Below are 23,457 nucleotides of genomic sequence, written 5' to 3'. Positions count from 1 at the left end.
AAAGTGAATTTATTCCTACTGCAGCAATGGCCGGGAAGAAAAAGAAAACTCTGGCCAATAAATTAGCCAAAATGTCCGACGAAGATCGGGCGAGGTACTTGCAGCACCGCGCTGAAGTGGAAGAAGAGGCTAGGAGACGAAAGGAACAATTGATTGCTACGTTTATGAAGGTAAAGTCCCGTTACAAAAATTCTGCGTGATCTAATTTTCATGACACTCTGAACCGCAAAACCCTGCATATTACTGTAAACTGCTGCTAAGGGTGAACAAGAATTGTGAATTGCCCTCAGGCGTCGATATATTGAAAACTAAAAAATATATCAATTTCTCGAGAATGGCAGATGAGAACTTTATGGAAAACATAAAAGACATTGTGATGACTTTTCAGAGGCGACGATGATCAACCTAAAATATTTTCGGCCATGTTGCTGCTTTTCCGAAAATGTAGCAGAATATTTGATATTTCCTTAGACACATTTTTCGCTCTGTTATCATTTCTTGATTGCTTTTGCATAATATCTCGCTATACTATATTGAATAAAATACACTATATTATTGCAACTAATTTGCGGGATCATTAAGAGAACTTTTTAAAGGCTTTTCAAGATATACAAGAGTACCAGTTAGATAAGAAGTACCAAAAAGTTTCCGTATATTAGAATGTTTGACATCACTGATTGATATTTTCAGATTTAGATACCTTATACTATTTTATGACTATTGCGTGACTTATATATAATATCAATCATGCCAATATTTTGACAGAATATAATTTTCCTACTCCCTTCCGTAAAATACCTAATCATACACCGATTCAGCATGCGAAAAGCGTCACTTTACCACGTGAGTTTCTTGTCCCACGGATTCGAGCGGCTTGGGACATTTCCGAGATATTACCGCACGAGTTTGGGAGCAATCGAATGTTTTCGGAGATTTTGTCAATTCTGACGGTCATGTCAGTGAATGTATTCGTGTTGTTTTGGAGAGATGTACCAAAAACAAACAGTCGTAGAAAAAATACTTTTTCTATGACTGTTTGTTTTTGGTATGCAACACGTTTGGTAAACTTTTTAAGTGACGCATCTATTAAACACCGCTCCGCTCCTCGCAAATAAACTAGTGACTCAATTGCAGTTTACCACACTTGTTGCATCATATTCTATTTTATGTATACAAAAGCATATATAAATAATAAAATTAACTCATTGTATACGTTAAACAAAATGTATTGCTAATATTTCGATAGATTGCCACTAAAATAACAAATATTTCGATATGGTTTATAAGAAACGTATTTTTTTATGTGGCAACTTTACAAGGAATAAACGCTCACACCCTACATTGGCTTAGATTTTAACATCGGCCCACGTGTATGTGCTCTTTTGCTTATTTTTTTATGAAAAAAGTGCCAATAATACAAAAATATCGCAATACTGTCAAGTTTGCGAAGGACTTGAATTCCGAACGAGTTGTCCGTTCCTATATATCTATACAAATCTAACACGCGTTTCATAGACGTGTGTACCTGTTTTGTGTATTTGTCCTTAGTTTTATCAATTGTAGATTATCGCTACAAATGTGTAAAATTGTTTTAATTTAACTGTTTATAACGTAACTATGAAAATTTTGATATTGTTGCATTATAATCTCACACGTTAATGCCTGTCTTGTGATGATTATGAATAACTTATGCGGTCTTTTAGTTAGATATCTGTGGGAAAAGTCGGTTATTTTGGCATAATTCTCTTGGGTAGCCGAATCAGCTGTTCCTTATACAGTGTCACTAAGAAGTGCGATGTTTCTTGGCCGACACAATGAGGATCGAAAATAATTTTCAGAATTGTTAGTACCTTTAATTGATTATAGAACAACTACTACGTTCAAAACTGCTAAACGGAAATATTATCCAAAAGCAACCAAAAAGCGATGGAGGAGCAGAAAATGTTGTCATTGTCATTTTCCATAAATGTTTAATCTTTTATCCACCGTGAATCCATGCCTTTCCTCAAAATTGTCTAAATAAAATGTTTTATTAATATTATTATTTTTTTTTATATATAATATATAGATAATATATATAATATATATAATATATAGATAATATATATAAAGAGTCAATCTATCAGCCTTTATTGTTTCATTTTTACATATTTTTTTAAATAATGAGGTTTTGCAGTTACGTGTATTAGATTGTATTTGTTCCATAACATTCCAGAAAAAAATCAAAAAGGAAGAAGCGTTTGCGAGATTGAACACGGCGAAGATAAATCAAAATTGGCATCAGATCTTGAGGAAGATTAAGGTGCAAGAGATGAAAGACGACGTAGATCACCTAAGAAAGTGGATAGAAAGGACGCTTAGCTACAAGAACCAAAAGATTTCGAAACTTGTGGAAGATCTGGACGAGGCGGACAGTCACTACAATAAGAATTTTGCGTCCCACTCTACACATCTAGATGAAATTATTGGTAATGCTAGGTACTATACGTTTGCCGCGTGCGTAATTATTTATCCGTTTTCAGAGAATCAAAATAAATACATCGAAAAGTTGCAAAAGCAGTACGAAACGGAGCTCGACGAATTGTTAAAATCAGCCAAAACGGAAAAGGAAACTTTCTCGACGAATTCCGCCAACGAAATCGAATATTTGAAAACCGTAACGTACGGTCAAAATTCGGAATCCTCGGATTTTTTGCAGAAAAGGCAAGAACAATTCAACCAACAGTTATTTGAGATTAAGTACGAAGTAAGTATCAAAATTGGCAAATAAAAAGCGATGTTCGGTATAATACAACCTAGTGTATATTAGAATTTTTACACTTGCACATAAAAATTAAAGCAGTTGATAACTTAAGGATTCATGTCAACAAATTCAACAGATTCGGTAGCAGAAAGATTTCTTCTACCACGGCAAGGAACCCTGTGGCCAGTCGTCGCAACTTGATCGTCCTTTTTCAGTTAAACATGTCACTAGCTTCGTGGAATATCGGCAAGCTTCCTCGGAGTCTTCTACAATCACATTTTCATTTACCCTGATTTATTTTACTTACATGCCAATTTGGTGCAAATTTATATGGAAAATGCAGTGCGTCCCACTTAAGAACTGTACACTCTTTTAGAATTTTTATTTAGGATTCGATTTTAATTTTTTTTTTTTGGATGGATAGGTCTCTGAAAAATGCACTATAACCTTGTTTTGCTTATTGCGTCAATTTAAAGTCATGGCGAACTCAGACTATTTAACAAAATAGGGGGAAGGGAGAAGTGCTATTAGGGATTTTTTGAAAAGTAAATTGGCAACGAATTTTTATTCAAGAGTACTTAAACCCAACTATACCAATTATTTTTCATTACAGCGTGTTTGAAATATCGTTGAAAAATCCATGATTACTCTCACAAACGCACTAAAACCTTATGTTACTTATTACATCAACCTGAAGGCATGGCTAACTAACTAATGGGTCAACGAATTCTTATTCAGGACTACATAAAACCTAACTATTGTAATTTCCATGAAATTCGAATACAGAAGGTTTGTTTATGGCTCAATGTTGATAATTCTTTCTTTTTTGGATATATGTTACTAAAGAGAAATGAAACGGGTTTTTCGTATAGCATCGACTAGAGTCATGGCTAACTGACACAGTATTTTTTAGATTTTAAAATTTGTATAATTAAACTTAATAAACAAATTTAAAATATAAATTAGCGACTGAATTTGACTGTCTAATATTTGCCTCTCTGTGGCAACTTTGGTTTTACAATTGAAACAGTATGGTGACGTCAATAAATTTTGATATTTGTTATTTTTACTATTAGGTGAGACTTAAAATTCCTTCTTAATTAAAAAAATGTAGATTTGTATAATCTTTTAGTTCATATTAAATCATCTTTAATCATATTTAATTTTCTAGAAAATCGTTAGTGTCCTTCAGTGAAGTCAATCCAATAGAAAAGAATTATTAAAATTGAGCCATAAACAAGCATCTTACTGGAGTAATGCCTAAGCGAGACGCCCGCGATATTTCCAGCGCGCTGTATTCCAACTTCATGGAAATTAGTATAGCTAGGTTTTATGTACTCTTAAAGAATGAGCAGCCTCCATTGAAACATTATAAAAATTGGTATAGTTGGATTTTAAGTACTCCTGAATAAGAATCCGTTGCCATTTTTTTTAAATCTCTAATAGTACTTCTCTTTTTTCTCTCTTTTGTTAAATAGTCTCAGTAAGCCATGACTTTAAGTTGAAGCAATAAGCAAAACAAGGTTTTAGTGCGTTTTTCCGAGACCCATACGACAGAAAAAAATATCAAAATCGAATCATATACAAAGATTTTACAAGACTGTACAGTTCTTAAGTGGGATACACTGTATATATGACAATAGTAATAATAATAAGATAAAGATATATATGCAATAAAACTTTAGAAGAAGCAAACATAATACAGAAATACTTATTAAAGTTCAATATTAAGAAACAGTATAATTTATCTCCAATACCAAACTTATTAACGCCAAGAGGAGATAGCGTCCTCATAAGCAAAGCAAAACAAAGTTTTGCCATGACAACGCCAATAATTAATTTTTAGCAGTTTAATTTTTTTAAATTATCTTTCAGCTTCTAAGAGTACAATAATGCAATGTAATGAACACATGGACCAAACTCCTTACAGAGGTACGAGTTTTTTACGAATTTTTAGCATATTTTTGAAAACGCACCTCTCTATTTTTAGATTCATTTTTCTTCATTAAGATAAAAAAAATGAATAGCTCTGTGCATCACTATCTAGAACTGTATTCTTTTTATATTGCAGTTGTGCATTTTATAAAAAAAATCCAAAAATAATTTCCTCAAACTTTTTTAGAACTCATTTTAATTAAAATATTATCAGCCACTCTGCATGTTCTGCAGTAATATTCCTAATTAATCTATAAACTAATTTTTTAGTAGAATTTCAAAAATGTAAACTGTATCCCAAAACATTTTCGAGCGGTACTTCAATATTTGTTTTTGATGGTTAACCCTACATGTGCACGCAAACAAACAACAAACACCATTCAACGTTCATTTCAATATTTCCCACCTCCAACATCTAGAAATCTAAATATTTAGAAAACAAATGGCTGAAATACGCAAATGTATTTAGCGATTTCACCCCTTCGCCTATGGGAGATGCCCCTTAAAAAGAAAGTTGTCCCATTCGGTTTCGATAAAATTGAAAAAACGTTTCTTTTCTATTTCGAAAGTTCAATGTGTGGTCGGTAATGGTTTTCAAGTCAGTTATGTCCTCGAGAACAAAACTGCCAAGCAAAATATCACACAAACAATAAAATTTCGTTGTATTAAATTCAAAACACTATATCGATCTCAAAATGTTACTTTTGAATAATTAGGATCCTCATTTTTATTTGGTAAAATTGCGGATTTAAATGTGATGTATAGTACGGTTGTTAAGTTTATTAACTCTCAGAAAAGATTACTTTTCTGATCCCAGTTGCAGTTCCGGAACTACAGCACAAAAGAAATGATTATCAAGCAGATTGGAAAAAAAATTGTGAACAATGTTTAAGACGATTTCAACAATCAAATACCAAAACGAAGGCATGAGAACCACCTATTAATGTTAATTAGACAACTACAGGGTATTTGAACGATTTTTTGTTCATAAAATTTCGAGATAATGGAGGTAGAAAAACTTTGAAATGAAATTTCTAATTAAAATAGACTTCCAAGTAGGTACTAGCTAAGCATGTAAAACGGCTTTAAGCAACTGCTAGTTTTACCTTCTGCCATTTGTTGAAAGCATTCTTCGGTAGACTCTTTAAAGAGATCGCTCACTGCTTTTCCGCTGGCCCGCTTGACAAGCACGTCAACAAATTTTTGCTGATCTGGGAGTCCGTTAGAGTCCGTCTGCAAAATGCGAATTAAATTGGAAAATGGCACCACAAACGGTTTCTGCTACCATTTCTAGTTTCTCTAGAATACACTGCAAAGCGCACATGTCACCATCGGTATCATCTTCATTGGAATTTGTCTCAGCAGCGTTCGATTCTTCGGTGGTCGGGAAACTGTAGAATTTTCGGTTGTTGCCCATTGACGGTTCCGTATTTAACTCTTTAGTGGCCTTGGAACGTTTTGTTCTTCTAGATTTGTCCATTTTTACATCGCCGTTGGTGCCTGATATTGAAACGCGCGCTTATCCAAAAGTTGTATAACTTGAATAAGAGACGTCACCTTTGGTAACAGGCGTTTCCTTGGAACCAGCAGACGAGTCGTCAGATTCTATGGAATTAGCCGAATCCTGCAGAATTTTCTCCAACGTTTGGTTCCGCAGACATTGAGTCATCGCTTCTTTTAAATCCTCGTTCGTGTTTTGTCCAAAATCGCAATGTAACCCCTATTAAAAGAAATACGCCGTAAAACAAACAGGTACATACGGCATGGGTGCAATTTACCTCAGAACAAACGACACAGCAAATAGCGAAAATTCCCAAAGCAACCCTCTTCATGGTGGTTCAAGTATTGTCTTACCAGCAGCAAATAAACGCAACTGAAGGTCCACTTAATTATAATTTGTTTTTTATACCGGCTTTTCTGTAGCAATTTAGATAATTAAACAAACGATGGGATTTATGGCAAATTAGATCCATCAAAAGCCTTTGAATGCGGGTCTAATTTGTCATTCAGAGGATGTTGTTCGTTCTCGAAAATCCATTCGCGGCTGGATCGATCCACGGTCGTCTGATGACGGGATGATGGACTGTAAAAAATTAATTTTACGCGACAATGTCAAGCGTTACGTAAGTGGGTAATTGGTTGCAATATTGCAGAATTCTGCGATAATGTTGAGAGCAATGGCTATTCCGGCAATAGGAAACATTCAAATTTCAATGTCGCTAAACTTTAACAGATAACTCAGCAAGTTCTTATCTGATACCGAAAGAAGAAAAGCTTGTACAATGTATATAATTAGCTGAAATATTAAAATCAGGATGCATTTCCCTATTTAATTAGATTTTTAAATTCGACACTTACAACTTTCAGGTTGCACACAATAGAACATATGAAGTCTCAATTAATGAAAATTGAAGTACACATTAAATCTTTTAATCTGTTTCAATGCAATAAGTTATTTTCTAAGCATCTTTTTAATGGGCTTTAACCATTTCAGCCTCTTTGAAGGTGGGTCCAAAAATACACCATACATTCGATTAGCATATATGTTTGACAAAAATGGATCCAACCCTGTGTTCTATTACTTCTAACTTCTTTAGTATCATTTCGTGTGACACCCTTACTATCTAATCGGTCGTTAAACCGCCGTCCACGTAAGTCCTTTTGCAAATATCCAAACAAATAGTCGCTGGGGGCCATATCTGGACTATAGAGAGGATGATCTATCTGTTGGAACCCACACTCTAAACTGGCAGCTTGTGCAACACCAGCAGTATGGGCATTATCTTGCAAAAGACGCAGGCCTCTGGTCAGTTTTCCTCGACGTTTTACACGTATGCTGTCTCGCAATTTATGTAATAATGTTGCGTAATATTTATGTAATGAAAAAATACTTGAGTGTATATTAAACTCGCTAACTTTAATGAGATGTCTCTATAAGAACAATATTCAATTGTTTGTATCACGAAACATATAATAATAAATGCTTAAGCAATTTGATCCTCGAAAATGTAGAGAAAGTACTAAGATGATTTCGTTGTACCGTACACAGTGAATGCATTTTTTTATTTGGTTTCAGAACAATGCAAAACTCAGTCAGTTGAGTAAAACCTGCGGCCAAACGCAAGCCGCTATCTGGCGACAAATCTTCCAAATTACGAAGCTTTACGTTCAAGGTACCAACACCAGAAGGAGCCACTTGGCTGAATTGCAAAGACTGGATGCCGAAAGCGCCATCGAAGTACAAGCCAATGAGGAACGTATAAACGTTGAGGAGGTGAACGATATTTGAAAGCTTCTCGTTACTTGGAGTATTAAAATTCTTTATTCTTCTAATGATCGAAAATAGTTAACGCTTTTATCTCAATTAACATTGCGTATTATAATCAAAGAAAACTCTTACCATTTTCAAAAACGTCGAATTAAAAACATAGAATCCTAAACAAAAATTGCATTGTTATCAACTACAATATTTCGGGATTATTTATTTTTGATTGAGGATAAGTATAAGGATAATATAAGTTTCTTACATTTTTTTCCTTCCTGTTGTGGTTATATAAATTTGAAAGAACACTTTAAAAACCACAAAATAAATTCTTTAGGTGTGTTCACAAAATACGGGACTCGACGATAGCATATGAAGTTTTCAAAATCGCATTGCTCTCGAGGTATGAATCCAGGCCCTTCGACTACCTGAGAGAAAATTCTGGCGGTTTGTTTTGTGATAAATCGCGACAGTGCTCCCCATATAGTGTCCACAGCAGCCAAAATATTATTAACAAACAATGACAAAGTGTCGAATGGTTATCTTGAGTTTTCAGGTTCTACATTAACAAAAGAGTTAGAATGTACCCAGCACCTTCGTAATATTGTTGCTATGAATGCAGTGCAGGTTTACAATAGTTTTCGTTCTTTTCTCATATCCTATACCTATTTCATAAAATATTCTTGCTTTCTTTTTCTGTGGGGGTATTCAGTAAAAAATGTATAATATGAATGATGTCACTTAGTTGATCGCTATTTAATGATAGCCGTTACTTCAACAGTACTAGAGATTTTTATGGAGAAAGTCCTATAAAAGTTTAATCATTTATAAGCAAAAAAATCTGCATACGATAGAAATTTGTAAAATTCCACGTATTTGCAAAAATAGGACAAAACTACAAAATGACAAGGCAACAAAATGAGAATACAAAAACGCGTTGCCTCGTGATTTTACTCTCGGTAACTTCACTTCAAATTAAAAAGTCCTATGGTTGCCGAAATGAGTATTTTCGACGGTATTTTTAACGGGCTGTTGGGAGTTTGATATCACAATCACTAATCAACTTGTACTTATTAGTAAGCCATTACGGACATGCACCCTTCAAGAGATTCAAAGAAGAACCGTCAAAGGAAAATGACTGTGCGAATGATTCAATCATTGAGATTGAATTAGATATAAATTTATAAAAAATAAGTAAAAACGAGCTACTCTGTATCCTTATAGAAATTAACACTTTATTGCATGCAAATGTTATAAAAACACATTTTTTTATCCACGCCCATAAGTACAAACAAACATTATACATACAAGAAAAGTACGTGATGGAATTAAAATATATATTATGTCAAATTATTTAACTTTAATTAACTTTAACTTTAATTAACTAAATTTAAAATTAATTAGTAAAGTTACCAATTAATTGTTAATTACAGTTATTTTACATTAAAATTTCGACGCCCATCTGCCTCTTCTCAATATGCGCAACCATTGCGGCGCATCCCGCCGTCACAATAATTTTAAATATTCCAGCAATGCGGCTTGTAACGCAGAAAAGCGTCCGTGAGATTTCCGAGGGTCAGGAGAACATGAGGCGTAAGAGATAAAGCGCGATTCCAAGATCGGATGCTGTGAAGCTTGACGACTCGAGAGTGTGTTGGAATCCGCATTCCGCATTCGCTCGGCGCTTTAATGATTCGCCGTTTTTTCTTCGTTGAGTGTACTTCTTTTACTGCACTAATTACGTTTTCATAAAGCAGATGATTAAAGTGCCACCTACGGAGCGACTGAAGATTGGGACCTTTGCAGTCATAACAGATACAAATGTAACAAGTTTGCTAACCGCTGCTGCGGTTAACCTTTAAAATTTAGAGCTTACCTAAGTTAATCAATCGAATTGCCTAATTAATGATTAAATTAATACTATAAATAATATTTGATGGTAGTATTTAGATGATATTTGTTTATAGTATGTAGTTCTATAATACTTTCAAATATACAATATACAAAATACATGGAAACGTATAATGAAGGGTATCAATTAAATATGTACTTGCACATATGCGTATACTCATTTTTTTTAATGCGAGAGAATAATAAAATGCAAATTATTTACAAATTTTCAATTATTTACAAATTTACGAATCTTTTGGATTCCTCCTACGTCGGTTGTTGATAAACTGAATCTGTTCACAGATTCGGTTTAGCTCTGAAGAAGCCAACGGGATGATTGGCGAAAGATTTGTAAATAGTATCACAGTAGTCTATGGAAAATTAAAATGTAAATTTGTAATTAAACAGGGTGATTGTAATGATACTTTTCGATAGATTTTTGTATTTTTTCAAATCAATTCTATTATTATTTCACAGTAATAAGGAGATTCTTCATTTCAGATAGTATTTTGTCTAGGTTAGGTATGTACCTTTTAAAGTGAAACAAGTTATCATCCACATCTATTGCAGTTTCTTTTCTTTCTGTACTTCACCTGGTCACCTGAAGGCCAATGGAACAAGTCGGTGTATTGTTGACCATCCAACTCCAGTCATTTTCAAACATTTCAACTAATTTTGCAATTGCGAATGTTGAGTTTCGCGGCAAAAAATCAAGAAACATTTTCATTTTCATTGTCAATAACTGGGGGAAAGTAACTATAATTTTAATTTTAAGCTACAATTTAATAATGATTTGTAACTCGAGTTAAAAAAGCAATAGGTATAGCTAGAATGAGGTTTTCAAAATTTGCCATATTGAAAACGGTTTTAAATATTAAGGATTTATGGCTATGTTTGTTATTGTCTGTTTCTATGAATTCTGACCTATACATCATCATTATCAAACACGAAATTTGAAAGATTTTGATGACATTGCTTTTAATGTTTTCATGATTTATTTAATATTAACTCATAACACAATCAATATTTTCCAGGATTTGGATTGATTTGTTGATATGAAGTTATTGTTATTACCGGTATTCAGTTTTGTTTTTAAAGAAAGTATCTTTTCCCTCCACTAGGTTGACAAATGCTGCGAACTGGGCTTTTCAATGAATTTTTATGAAACAAAACAAACTTTTATCTATTTTCCATATCGTTGACACTTTTGTATTTTGCGTGTTTCTTTCGTAACTGCGGATATTTTTCTCATTTGTTTTTGTTTTTATTTTTTAGTGCGCCAAAGAAGCGCCAATAGGTTCGAAGCATAAAAAAAATTTAATTATTTTATCTGTATTTGGTCAATTTTTCTGAGTTTCAAATTTTTAAACGTTTAAATTGTGGTGTGTTCGAAACTTCTTTTGCAGAGGATTGAATTTGCGCACATTGAATACCTTAATTTTTGTCTAAAATACCGAATTTATTCGGAGCGGACATCGGCACTGGAACTTTTATGGCTTCCCAGACTCCCACGCTGTTTTTTTACTGTAAATCATGCCGCGATGAAAGTTAACGGGAGCGTGTTCAATTGTGTTAACAGCCTAACGTATATAATAGGTATAATAATAAAACAAAATTTAATAGACGTTATCAAATAAACAAAATTTTATTGGAATATGAGAAAACAAATATTAGACGGTACCCTACGTTTTGCATAATGTCTGATGCTTACCTATATTCAACCTAAATACTTACTTAAAATAAAATCTTACGTTCCACTACTCGTACAGGAAATCCATTAATATAGAGGAGGACGTAATGTCAAGACCCATACGTAAAACACAAAAATTGGCTATTGGCAACTGTCCTGAGGATGGCACCATAACAACTGATTTTAGTCCCATTGCATCAAACCAATTTATTAAAAACTGTAAAATATATTTTCCATTTATATTGTGATTGTGACTGTTTGCCAGGAAATAGTATTCTTTCGAAACTCTCATGACCTCTGTGAGAAAGCACATTTCTTCAGTGGCTTTACACTCAGGTAGGCTCGATTTAAATGCTTATCTTAAAACGATTTTCCTTTTTCACTCGATCGATCATTTGTAGTTTTTACGAATATTAAGAAGCTTTTAAATATCTTTAAAATTTTTGTCATTGTCATTTCGATTTCTAGGCATAATACGTAGTTTAATATGTTCGCCTCACTTATAAAAATAGTAAAACTGCATACCCCAATTAGGTGTACTTAAAAGGCATGAAAGTTATTAAAAAGAAGTAAAACAATAACCCTAATAATCTTTACAGTCTTGAGGCGGCTAAAGCTTGGTACCGGTAACAAATTTGGAAACATTCGAAGAAATTTCATTTAAAACGCAATCAGCATATGGTATTTGCAATGCCTTTAAGCCAGCAATCATTCTTCAGTTATTGACGTTCATAAATGAACCAGCAACCGGAATTTCAATTTGCTTTTCTAATACGACCCAGTAGCGTTACACAATTGTTCGTGTAAAATATTCTACCAAATATCGGCTGACTAAATTTGGTATTGCTTTGCAATAACCTTATTGTATGGTCTCCAAAGTTAGTACTAAGGTACCCAACCAACTAACCAAAACTAACACTGAATTCGAATGTTCTCTTAAATGACTCTTGAGAATATTTTCCACGAACTACTAATTCTGAAAACCGTAATTATTGAAAACTTAAAAGCTTAAGGCACACTTTTACACGTTGTCCTCAACTTAGAACCATTATGCCTTGGTATCGTAAATGAGTATCAGCTTTTGACACAAAAATGAAGTGAATACCAAGACCTGCTTCCAATGATCGTCATCAGAAGAGACTGGAGCAATATGTGACCAGTCTACCAGGAAGATATATGGTTGATTCATCATGCTGAAGCTTTTCTTTTGACATGAAAAGAATGTTGAACTAAAATTACTGTGGTTCAAGGATTAAGGGTGCAGGAAAAGAATTAATAGGCAATAATGTTATTTTACTAAAGATAATTCACGTGAATTCACCCGCGTACTTTGCATATAGACATATCTGCAATATCATCTTCAGAGGTATTTCATCGATATTTCTTCAAAAAGAACAATGAGACAGTAAACAAGCCACACAGCAAGAAATCAGTATAATTTTTTCCGGCAATACATTAATTTTAAGAAACTTCTACTACACCAGTACTGCCGGCTTTAGATGTAAGATTATCTACAAAAATTCCACATCTTTAATCATGTTAGTTCTATCTTCGTTATAAAAAGAACATGCAAACACTGTATGGTATAAAGTTTCATTTATTTGGGGATTACAAGCAATATAAAGTTCGTTAGTCTAAATTGAGCTAGAATCCTAGTTGTGTGGAAAAGTAAATTAGACATGAGGTATTTTGGAAAACTGCCATTAATATATGTTGTTGAACATCGTACAGCGATAATTTCGAGTAAAATCAAAGTCAACTTCAATAAGGATATCAGGCACAGTGAATTTTAAAGTTCTTGTATTAATATTTTTTCACAGATAGGAAAATCCGGTTCACATGTGAGGGGCCTCACGTGCTTCACCCAATTTTATGTAATGTCCATAGTATCCGCCAGTTGTAATTGGCAATCGAAACACTACCTTGGTAGTCTATCGGAGGCCCTTCTAAGTAACTGTACGATAAAGTTTAGACACACTTTTAAACAAGTCATACCACACTCAAGACCAAGAGAGTAGAAGAAGTGGATTTCGGCAACATTAGGAAGCATTTGAAGTGGTTAGATTGGGGTTTTTAAACAATATCAAAATAGATTAAACTGGAAAAACAACTGACAATGGTAGCGAAAAACCTGTATTAATACTCTCCAGGAGATTTAAATTTACAAAACATGCTAAAATTGCATGCACAAGACTTGAGACCTTAAGGAACTGAAAGCTAACATGAGGCTGGCTCAGGCTGCAATGCCTTGCCCCTTTGTGGTTAATTTTTTTTCCAAATTTAATTTTATTAAAGTTGTTGTTAAAGTGTTCAATAAACAATTAGCAAAATTGTAATTTTCATTATTGTAGTCACAGAAAAAGTTGTACAAGCTAATCTTATAGGGACAGGAACATATTTTAACTCGGAAACAGACGCATCCATGTGTTTCTAAATTCTTGACACGAAAGTAGAGTGAAAAGCAATTGTGAACTACATATATTCGAATAATATCGCACAATTGAAATTTGTAAAGATCAATCAATCGGTTTGTTTGGACCGTCACTGTCTGCGAATGATGCCAGATGTTTCGTGGTAAAAGTTCCCCGCGCCCATTAAGATTCTGAACTGGCCATTTCGTTTTTATTGTTTTTACTACCGCCATTTGTCGGTAATTTATAACCGAATGGACACGATTCGGTTCGAATCTTTCATTACCGCTCTTGTATTTGCATAAACCAATATTCCCGTACCGATAGGCGTTACAAAATACGCAAAACAACTGTACGGTAACGTTAACGGTCCGCATTTTTTTCAGGAACTCGTAAGCACCCTTAAAAGCAAGCAAAATGAGCTCCGAGAATCCACCGAACTTAAAACCAACGATCTCGATGTCGAAGAAAGACGACTGAATGATAAATTTATCGCCATAAAAAAACGTCTCAAGACCCATTTGGATGTCGACGACAAAAAGTTACGTCTGATGACGTTCGCGGCCAACGAAACGTTGGATCTTTTAGTGCAGCTTAACGAAAAGGGTCGGCATATAGTCGCCTTGTCGCAAACGTGTAGGAAATTCGAAACAGAAAGGGAAAAAGTGGCAAGGTTCATTCCGACTCCAAAAATTGACGAGGTTGACTTGAATATCGACCATGAACGGAATACACTCACAGACGACGAGAAGCTAACCCAACTGACACTACAAAGTAACTATGTGTACCATGGCGATGGTCGCTTTCATCGAAACAGAGTGGAGACAGCTATAGATATGCATTATAATGTCATTAAGGGCATTTGTTTAGCAGAAGTGATGATTTATTTACTTTTTGTTTGTATAAATTCTTCAGCCACTGAGTTGCAAGTTATAAAAATATATTTGAATTACTAAAAAAAGCCCAATATCTGTTTTAAAATTTATTGATTCAAGAGTATATCCGATAAGCGCATTATTTAATGACTAAAATCATTTTCATATTCAATTAAAAAAAAAAGAACGACAATACGTTAGAACTGATTGGAACGACATATTTTCTAATAAATTTAACTCATTTTAAGAGCACCGGGTTCCAATTAGTTTCAAAATGAGTTTATTTAAAAGGTGGTGTCCGTTACCCTAGTTCTCCCAATTAATTACAAAGTAGTAGTGCTACATCTTGATGAACGCGGCCATTGTGTTGTTTAGATTCTTAAACAGATATGAGAGGAAACTAGAAAAAAACGATTATCATGGATCAAGGTCATGAAATATCTTTTTTTTTTGTTTTCGGATGGTCTATGAAGTAATAGTGGTTATCACCAGCAAAAATAATATTTTAAAGTGGGTCGTACACAAATCGTTCCTCCGCCACTGGATGTTCAAAGAGAGTAACGCAAAAAATTGGTGAGCAATTCGCACAACATAACGTGGTAGTATCTCAACCAATTAGGTTCGGTCAGGCCGCGCGTGAACCAGTGGCGTAGTCAGAAATGTTAGGCCCGGAAGGCAAAGTTATTAGTTGGGACCTAAAGAGTATAAAACTATGCAGTGGTGTTATTGCGCTATTAACTTAGAAATCTGATTTGGAAACCAAATATGTTAATCTTACACGCGACTATAGTGAAAATTAAAAAATCCACTTTCTTAATCACTTATTCAATGTCAGAGACACTAATAATGCCCGTACGGTATTTTTGGTAAATAAAAATGGAACAGCAATGCAAAAACCTATTTCCAAATCAAAATTAACTACAGTGAATTCCGAATATGGTGAACTCGAAAGTTGTATCAAAATTGGTTAGTTAATAAATGAACTTTTGTACACACCCGATGTTTAACCGGTTAATGGAGATTATTACATAATATATAATATTATGTACGTTGGTTTTGTAAAAAAATGCCACGATATACTAACATTTTTCTAGATATGTATATGTATTACGTAATGTTGGAAAAGTGAAAATTAAATATCATTCTGTACAAAACAAGTAACAAACTTCCTCTTAGATAAACAAGTCGGATATTTTGGTTTGTACGAGTCTGTTAAAAAAGTTAATATTACTTATATAGGTTTCAAGGTTACAAAAAGAAATCCAAACTTTCTCAGGAACGTCGCATGACTCCAAAAACGTGCGAATCTCTATTATTTTTTCCGTCATGTCTTTTGCTGAAGGAACATTGATCGTGGTCGGTTCCTCAATAGCCTCTTCGTCCAGCTCATCTTCACTAAATTCTGCATTTGTTTCTGCAAAAAATAACGTAAATCAGTCATAATTTTAATGTTACATTTCATGTTATAGATACCTGTTGACGCTAACTGGATAATTTCGTCTTCTGCCAAAGATTCGGTTGGGATAACTTGATCGTCTATTGAAACGTAACTTTCGAAGTCGATATGTTCAATATTATTCCTATTCTCTGTTTCAAGGGCTTTCTGGGTGTCGGTATTTTCGGGATCTCCTGAATGTTTTTTTAGCCATTCCGTTATAGGCATGTTATGTTTTCAAAGAAACTTCCACAGGCTACTGTAATACTTTTTACAAAACTTCTGGATTCCTCCTGCGTCGGTTTTTGCTTAGTCGAAATTGCTGACGTTTCGCCAATCATCCTGTTGCCTTCTTCAGAGCTTGACTGAAACTGTTCTGAAGAAGCCAACAGGACGATTGGCAAAACGTCAGCAATTTCGACTAAGCAAAAACCGACCCAGGAGGAATTCAGAAGTTTTGTAAAAAGCATGTTTGTATCAGTTTGCGATAGTCTTTTTGCTACCTTCCTGCCAAGCACGGTGAATAAAATTTACAGCATCCAATAAGCTCACCGAAAACTCTTGTCCATCATCTTTATCAGCAAAATTTTCCTGTAGTGACTGGTATTGGGTGGCATAAAAACCAGTTCGATTTGGTTCAACGGAACATTGGGATGTACTGGATAATTATCTAATAGAAGAATAATTTTCCTGTTCTTCTTCAATTCTGTATCCCATTGGAGCAGCTCTTCGGGAAATAAGTCAGATGTCATCCACGCTTTGCGGTTTGACCTGTACGTGACTGGTAGGGTCTTGTTTTTAAAACATCTGATTTGCCAATAACAAACAGCTTTCGCTTTTCTGTCCCTGACACCTTTGAAGTAACCAGAACTGTTATTTTCCACCTGCACTTGAAATTTCAATGTCTTATCAGGGGTGAGTTTGTAGAAAAGGCCGGTCGCATCGGCGTTAAAAATATTGTCCCTGTCATAATTTTTGCAAAGATCAGGCCAAACCGTTGTGAGTCAGTTATAACATTCATATTAACTGATGCAGACTCGTCAACAATTTTTCCCCAAAGATACAATTTCTCTTCTTAAAACGTTCAATGCAACTTCTGGAACACACAAAATCTCTTCCTTTTATTCTACTTCCCATTTCACTTGCTTTTTGCTGAAGAATTGGACCACTTATGGGAACATTTTCTTTTCTTTTTTGGGTAAACCACTGTCCCTTATTGATGGCTTGATGAGCTGATTTTCTGAGCCTTTTACAACTTGCATTCACTTGACCATAGGACAAGATAATCCTATCTTTTTTTTCCAGGTAATGGAGACAGTTGCTTTAGGCAAATTCATTTCACGAGAAACATCACTTTGTTTCATACCACTTTTAATTTTTTGTGTAACATCGCATTTTCTTTCAAAGTTAATGCTTTGTGTTTTTGCTTCTCCATTTGAAGGTCTGTCATCAATATTCTCCACGAAATCTAAATTGCAACTGAGGTTTAACCTTTCTCCGGGGAATTACCGGATGAACCCCCGAAAAAGTTTTTAGAAATTTAGTTCGCTGTATCCGAAAGTTCACTATATCCGGGTTCACTATAAACAGCAAAAATTTACGTTTGTCTTATGAGACTTGAGTGTATTTTAAAATGTGTTCATTATAACCTAGTGTTCAGAATAAACAGGTTTACTATATCCGAACTCAACTGTACTTTATATCCGGCGATCTTTTGCTATTTTTATAGTCAAACATTTTGGTCCTCTATCCTCTCGCTGTTATAGATCCGTTCACCAATATTTTAGTGACACGTGCATTATTTCTTCTAGCAGACATGTGCAAAATCAAAGGTCGTCCCCAGACAGCGATACCGTCTAGATTTCTCGGCGAATCGTCAAAAATCGATTCCAGTGGCGTGCCGACGCCGGAAACTGTTAGCATCGCGCCGATCGAAGAAGTAACGCTTTTGCAAAAGTCTATCGATGTTCAAGCGACCTCGGATTGTCCAGTGCAACGAGATACATTTTTGGGAAAATGTTACGAGAGCTTGAGACGAGTGGAAAACTTCTGGAAAATGTACAACAAAGTGGAAATCGACATTATGGAGATTAAAGAGGAGAGGAAAGTGTTAACAAAAGAAAACAAGCAGCTCAGGGGCGTCATCAGGGCCGTGTTGGAGGCGGCGGCCCTAAAAAAGAGCAATCCGGAAAGTCGAGCTTCAGCTAGGGTGATTTCTAAGAGTAGGAGTGCTTATTCGGCTCCATGTAGGAGAATCGTGTTCACTTGAGATGCGTCGGGTAATTCGATTTTAACAAAAATACCACGCTAATAGGTAAATAAATAAAATAAAATGTATTTTTCAATGTTACAGCAATGATCTAGATCGAATAAAATGGCAGCACAGAGTTTGCGTCCTTATTTGCTTATGTATAACACAGGAATACGTTTAATCAAACGTTTACAAAAAATTTACACAACTAGTAATAAATTTACAACCGTTGCCGGATTAACACATAAAAGCAAAGGGAATGATATGATATTCTTACGTTATAAAGTTGGGATGGCGGTTATGAGTTAGCTATGATTTCATTAATTTTATTGATTTAAGACGACCCTGTATGTTAAAACCACCTAGAGGCTACCGTTACGTTAGAATATAAACGATTAAGCACATTTACAGAAATTGATTATTAAGTACGCGGCGGTCCTAAAAATGAGGAAATATTTACAGTTATTTACAGAAAACCATAATTCATTCGCAAAACAAGCGGCCGGCGATAACAATGAAAAATAAAAATGTTTTAGTTAATTTTTAATTGGACTACAGAAGAGCGCAGTAGAATAATTAAAACGCCTTCATCGCCATACAGATGTTTTGGTCTTTTAACAGTGACGTATATAGTTGTATTTTATTTACAATATTGCTTATCTATGATCACATTAGTAATAAAATACTACGTTGCTACAATTGGCCCTAATAAAAAAGAAACAGAAAAATCAATTAAAGCTGCAAGGGAACTTTTCGTTAAGCTTAATCTGTAGTTTTTTTGCCAAATATCAACATTTAGAAAGTAATGTGGCAAAAATCCCTTGTAATACACAATTCGCTTAGTCGTTTCATGCTACACACGAGACATATTAATAGGGTAAATTGTTTCTAAGGACCGCCTGCTTAATCATTTTGTGCTTTTCGCATTTTCCCCACCACGAGGTACGCACGCACCTCTTCTTCGGTTTGAGGATAAAGCATTTGGTTTGAACGACGTTGAAGAACAATTTCCCGACCAAGTTTGCGTCGCTCGACCGGACCATCTTCAAACACGTACGGAATCTGAAAAAATATATATAGTTCAAACACCCTTATAATATAAAAACATAAAATAAAAATTTTTAGGTTATTGTTTATTTTTTCTTAAATATTTTTGACACGTTGTTTGTATTTGTTGATTGTACCTTGTCCTGGAGCAAAAACTTTTCGGATTCAGTATTAATAAGAAAGAAGCAAAGCAGTAAAGAGCTATTTTATATGAGTTTATCCGTAACTTAAGAAAATAGTTTTTGGAAGAAATTTCAATATTTACAGTCCTTAGAATGTTTCGAACAATATAATCTTTTCGGTAGCTTTTAAACAGTGATGGTATTTGGGCATATGTTCCTTCTCATGGTTAGGTCACACGTCACGCAGATTTATAGTGGTAGAAAAAAATATAGACCCTCCGATCGTGGCAAAACAAACACGTACCTAAAGTGTAGTTTTGTAGATTTTTTTGACTCAAAAATGTAATTGTATTTATTATCCATAATATACCGCGTTGCGCTCTTCGATTACGAGTTTATCTGAATCACACGAAAAACGGACATCGTCATAAAGTTGCTGGAAATAGCATGGTAAGCAATCTCGAGGAGCATCTCCGATAAATATATCGTCACCACACAGTTCTCGAGTGACTATTGTCTCAAGCACCATTGGACATTTTATAGTTTTCAAACGGGTTTCGGCGGCCATTAGCAGAACTCTCCGGTTAGTTTATTTGAGAAATTCGGCCCCGTCAGATATTTTTCGCTTTTGAACTTCGCCTCGTTGAAATTTAGATGTTTATATCCGAAACATTGACATTCCTTACAAAAGATTTTTATGTTACCTTTTTGGAAAATGACATTCTCGGCCCCAGGAACACTGAAGGACTTGGCACTTTGCCGGAGACGGAGTAGATTTTTTCCTAATTTTCCTTCTACACTGAATAATACTTTTTTTTTCTTTTTCTACCACAGCCGAGTCTCTTTAGCTACGTTTTAGTTTAGGCGATTGCTTATTCTTAAATATTATTGTTATTCACTTAAAACCCTTCTTGAAATTAATGATGCTAAATTATTAAGAGAAATTGAAAAATTAAAAATTAAAATTAAATGATAAAAGACGTGATGGAAAAGCAGCTTGTTCAAGTAATTTCTCAAAAGTTCTATAAAATCTAAAGTTACTTATTTTAGATAAACAGTACAAAATCCGCCATCAAAATATTAAAACACGTAATCGAAATACAAAGTCTGGTAGTTTGATATATTTACATATATTAAGTAGTAACGCAATATAAAGTCTGACTAACTGATACGAATTAAGGAAAAACCCGGGCAAGCTGTAAGAATGAAATATGGCCGAACAGGTCCGTACTTTGCTTAGAATTTAATTATTTTGGGTTTTGTTAGGAAAGATACTAAACAATATTTATTTATTTATGTACGTATTTATGTTTAAATCTAAAATAAAATTACCAATTATTATTATTACCTACTTATTTGCAATATGGATATACGATTGTTCTGCTTTTTCTATATGTTTAACAGAATTTGCCAACTTTGAAGGAGGGACGTTAAAAACTTCGGTTTCTATAAGTTTGTGGACATTGGGGTTAACACGGGGAAAAACATTTTTACGACGAATGGCAGATTTCAGTTGGTGCCAAACATGTTCAATGGGATTGAATACGCTTTGTTCCTCGTATAACTCTTAAATTTTACGCCGTATTATATCTTGATCACTTTCATCTACACTCGAGAAAATGTCAGCATCGCTTCTTTTTTTCCTCGCTGAAATGGGATTATTCACAATTTTCCATACAGTTGATGTTGGAAATTTCGTCAATATGGCCGTTTCTTCTAAAGATGCTTGCTTGCTGGCACCAAGTTCAATAAGAGTCAAATAAACATTGTTTATAACTTCCTTAGTCTTAGAATAGTGTTTTCTACATTTGGGCGGGAGCATCTCCTGAGATACCAGACTCGCACATATTTTGCATAATTCGCTCACGATCCAACACACGCTGTGTTACACACGAAATAAGAATGATTACTAATAAACTTAAACTAAGTAGTACACCAAACCAAAGAATATTAAACACACACAGGTTGGTATAAAAATGTTTTCTATTACGGACCACAATTTTACCTGAATTTAAATTCCGAAACTTTAGGTAATAATCTTGTTGCATTGTATGTTAATGACCACCCTTGGATAATCCCATTTAAAAGCAATTGGTCACTTTCTTATATCTATGAACAGACTATACCTCCATTCATACAATATAAGTGCACAGCTTACCAAACAGGTCCGTCTTTGGAAAAATTATTGTCAATGCAAAACAGCAGAAGTAAAAAATAATACTCAAATCACCGATCGCTATTAGGGTTTAAAATATTCACTTTAATTACATTAAGACCATTCAAACTTTCTTATGGTAATAAATTTAACCCTCTCCCACAACCAGTCTGCAAGAGTGGAATAATTATAGAACAACTAAATTTTCGCTACATCTAACCATTTCCTAAAATTTAGTTGCTTTTTAATCTAAGTTTAAGCTTGATGCACCGTCCATACCTTGATAGGTACAGGAACTAGTAAAAGTTCGAAGGCAAAATGAAGGAATTTATTATCAAGATGAAATATCTACAAAACTAAGAAGATTGAGACCCATTTGAAATAATCCTTGTACCAAAATATGCTAGCTTTGTATGCCAATAATAATTAATTCTGAGTATTACTGACATTGAAATCATAATCCAAAATATGTGGGTCGCAGAAAAGCGAACGGTATTCTTTGGTGAACCATTGAACGAACTTTTCGAGTAGTTTCAATAATTCGAGATTAATCCTGGAAATATCTCAGCTCCGTCTTCATTTTAGGGGTTTCTGGCAAGCAAAAAAAAATCTGTATTTATGGACAATTGCAATTTTGCGTTGAGATTTAGTTAGGTGACCGTAAGGTAGCCTAAAGTTTGATGTCAACCTAGAGACGACTTTAGAGGTCCAGTTAGAACCAGGTCCCCTAATCTAAAATTAGGTGGTCCCTAAAAATGTATAGATTATTTCATGTTGGCTTTCCAATGGTCCGGTCCGTATATCAATGCATGTATTTTTATCGGATATAAAATCCCATGTTCAACATCGGGATACGAAGAATCGCTTTTACGCCCTCAGAAAAAAACAATACGCTCGCGTGGCCAAAAATTAATTGCTCAATTCAGCATTTCGCGGCTCGGCCTTTTTTTGATCGGGCAAAAGTCGACGTGGTCTTGTTTCTCGCCGCTTTGTATTACAATCTCCGATATAAATCGTTCGGCACCTTTCATCGCCAAACAAAAGATCCTCGAGAGTTCTTTTGTTTTCATCCTAAACGAGAATTTATATTTCAATTTAATATGCGACCGATAAATTCGTGTAAGAGGCGCCGGAGGCATGGCCCAGAACATCCGAAATTTTTATTTATAGCCCGGGCATATTTGCGCTGAACAATACGGCGGTAATTGAAACAAGGTGGGCTAAAAAAAAAACGTTAAATCAACCATTTAGCTCCGTGTTTTTCGGGAAATTGGAACTGAAGTTACACGATTTGAAAATGTTCTTAGATCTATTCAAGGGAGATCAAAAAAGTGAATCAACAGGTGGCTAAAGGTCGAGAGAGAACATAAGCAATCTAGTCGGACTTTTCTTACCCTTCCAGTGATAGAATGAGTTCTACAATGTGATTGGGACAAAAGTGGTTACAATTAACGTATTTATTTCTTCAACAAGCTGGACAGTCTAACCCCGTTGTCGAATTTTAAGAAACTGCATATTTAAAACGGTTAACGCTACATATTCCATCACTGTAAGATTTTTATTTAATTAATTAAAGAACTAATTAATTATATTTAATTAAAAATGAAACACTTTTAAACTACAATTTTTTTAGGTGTTTGT

The 23,457-nt window shown here is 34.4% G+C and overlaps 3 protein-coding genes across 7 annotated transcripts in view; 1 reads left to right on the top strand and 2 right to left on the bottom strand.

Annotated features, from left to right (window-relative positions):
- Positions 1-26: 26 nt before the first annotated feature.
- LOC132699690 (dynein regulatory complex subunit 2-like) lies at positions 27-18,510 on the top strand. Its single transcript, XM_060666539.1, has 6 exons — positions 27-170; positions 2,216-2,468; positions 2,523-2,746; positions 7,755-7,952; positions 14,318-14,705; positions 18,053-18,510. The coding sequence occupies exons 1-6, from the start codon at positions 27-29 to the stop codon at positions 18,508-18,510; spliced, it is 1,665 nt and encodes a 554-aa protein (XP_060522522.1).
- LOC132699209 (uncharacterized) lies at positions 2,780-6,615 on the bottom strand. The gene is made up of 5 exons (XM_060665796.1): positions 6,457-6,615; positions 6,236-6,398; positions 5,964-6,178; positions 5,785-5,911; positions 2,780-3,009 (listed from the first exon to the last, which is right to left on the bottom strand). The coding sequence occupies exons 1-5, from the start codon at positions 6,508-6,510 to the stop codon at positions 2,903-2,905; spliced, it is 666 nt and encodes a 221-aa protein (XP_060521779.1). The 5' UTR covers positions 6,511-6,615; the 3' UTR covers positions 2,780-2,902.
- A 28-nt stretch (positions 18,511-18,538) lies between the features above and the next one.
- LOC132699139 (phospholipase A2 isozymes PA3A/PA3B/PA5) overlaps positions 18,539-23,457 on the bottom strand; it is a 110,470-nt gene continuing 105,551 nt past the window's right edge. For all 5 annotated transcript variants that reach the window (XM_060665667.1, XM_060665665.1, XM_060665666.1 and 2 more), the window contains one exon: positions 18,539-19,554. In XM_060665667.1, the coding sequence (XP_060521650.1) occupies positions 19,362-19,554 (193 nt within the window). In that variant the 3' untranslated portion in view covers positions 18,539-19,361. The remainder of the gene's footprint in view (positions 19,555-23,457) is intronic.

This window comes from Cylas formicarius, unplaced genomic scaffold, assembly GCF_029955315.1.
Source record: "Cylas formicarius isolate icCylForm1 unplaced genomic scaffold, icCylForm1.1 PGA_scaffold_3__17_contigs__length_32017465, whole genome shotgun sequence".
Classification (NCBI taxonomy): domain Eukaryota; kingdom Metazoa; phylum Arthropoda; class Insecta; order Coleoptera; family Brentidae; genus Cylas; species Cylas formicarius.
This window is presented reverse-complemented; position numbering and strand designations above follow the sequence as displayed.

Excerpts from the sequence above, each read along its gene's own strand:
- LOC132699690 (XM_060666539.1), top strand. The coding sequence starts at position 27 with ATGGCCGGGAAGAAAAAGAAAACTCTGGCCAATAAATTAGCCAAAATG. Across the intron at positions 171-2,215 it reads TGATTGCTACGTTTATGAAG|AAAAAAATCAAAAAGGAAGA; the intron begins GTAAAGTCCCGT and ends ATAACATTCCAG. Across the intron at positions 7,953-14,317 it reads AACGTATAAACGTTGAGGAG|GAACTCGTAAGCACCCTTAA; the intron begins GTGAACGATATT and ends CATTTTTTTCAG.
- LOC132699209 (XM_060665796.1), bottom strand. The coding sequence starts at position 6,510 with ATGAAGAGGGTTGCTTTGGGAATTTTCGCTATTTGCTGTGTCGTTTGT. Across the intron at positions 5,912-5,963 it reads TTCTAGAGAAACTAGAAATG|ACGGACTCTAACGGACTCCC; the intron begins GTAGCAGAAACC and ends CGCATTTTGCAG. Across the intron at positions 3,010-5,784 it reads CTTTCAACAAATGGCAGAAG|AAGACTCCGAGGAAGCTTGC; the intron begins GTAAAACTAGCA and ends ATGTGATTGTAG.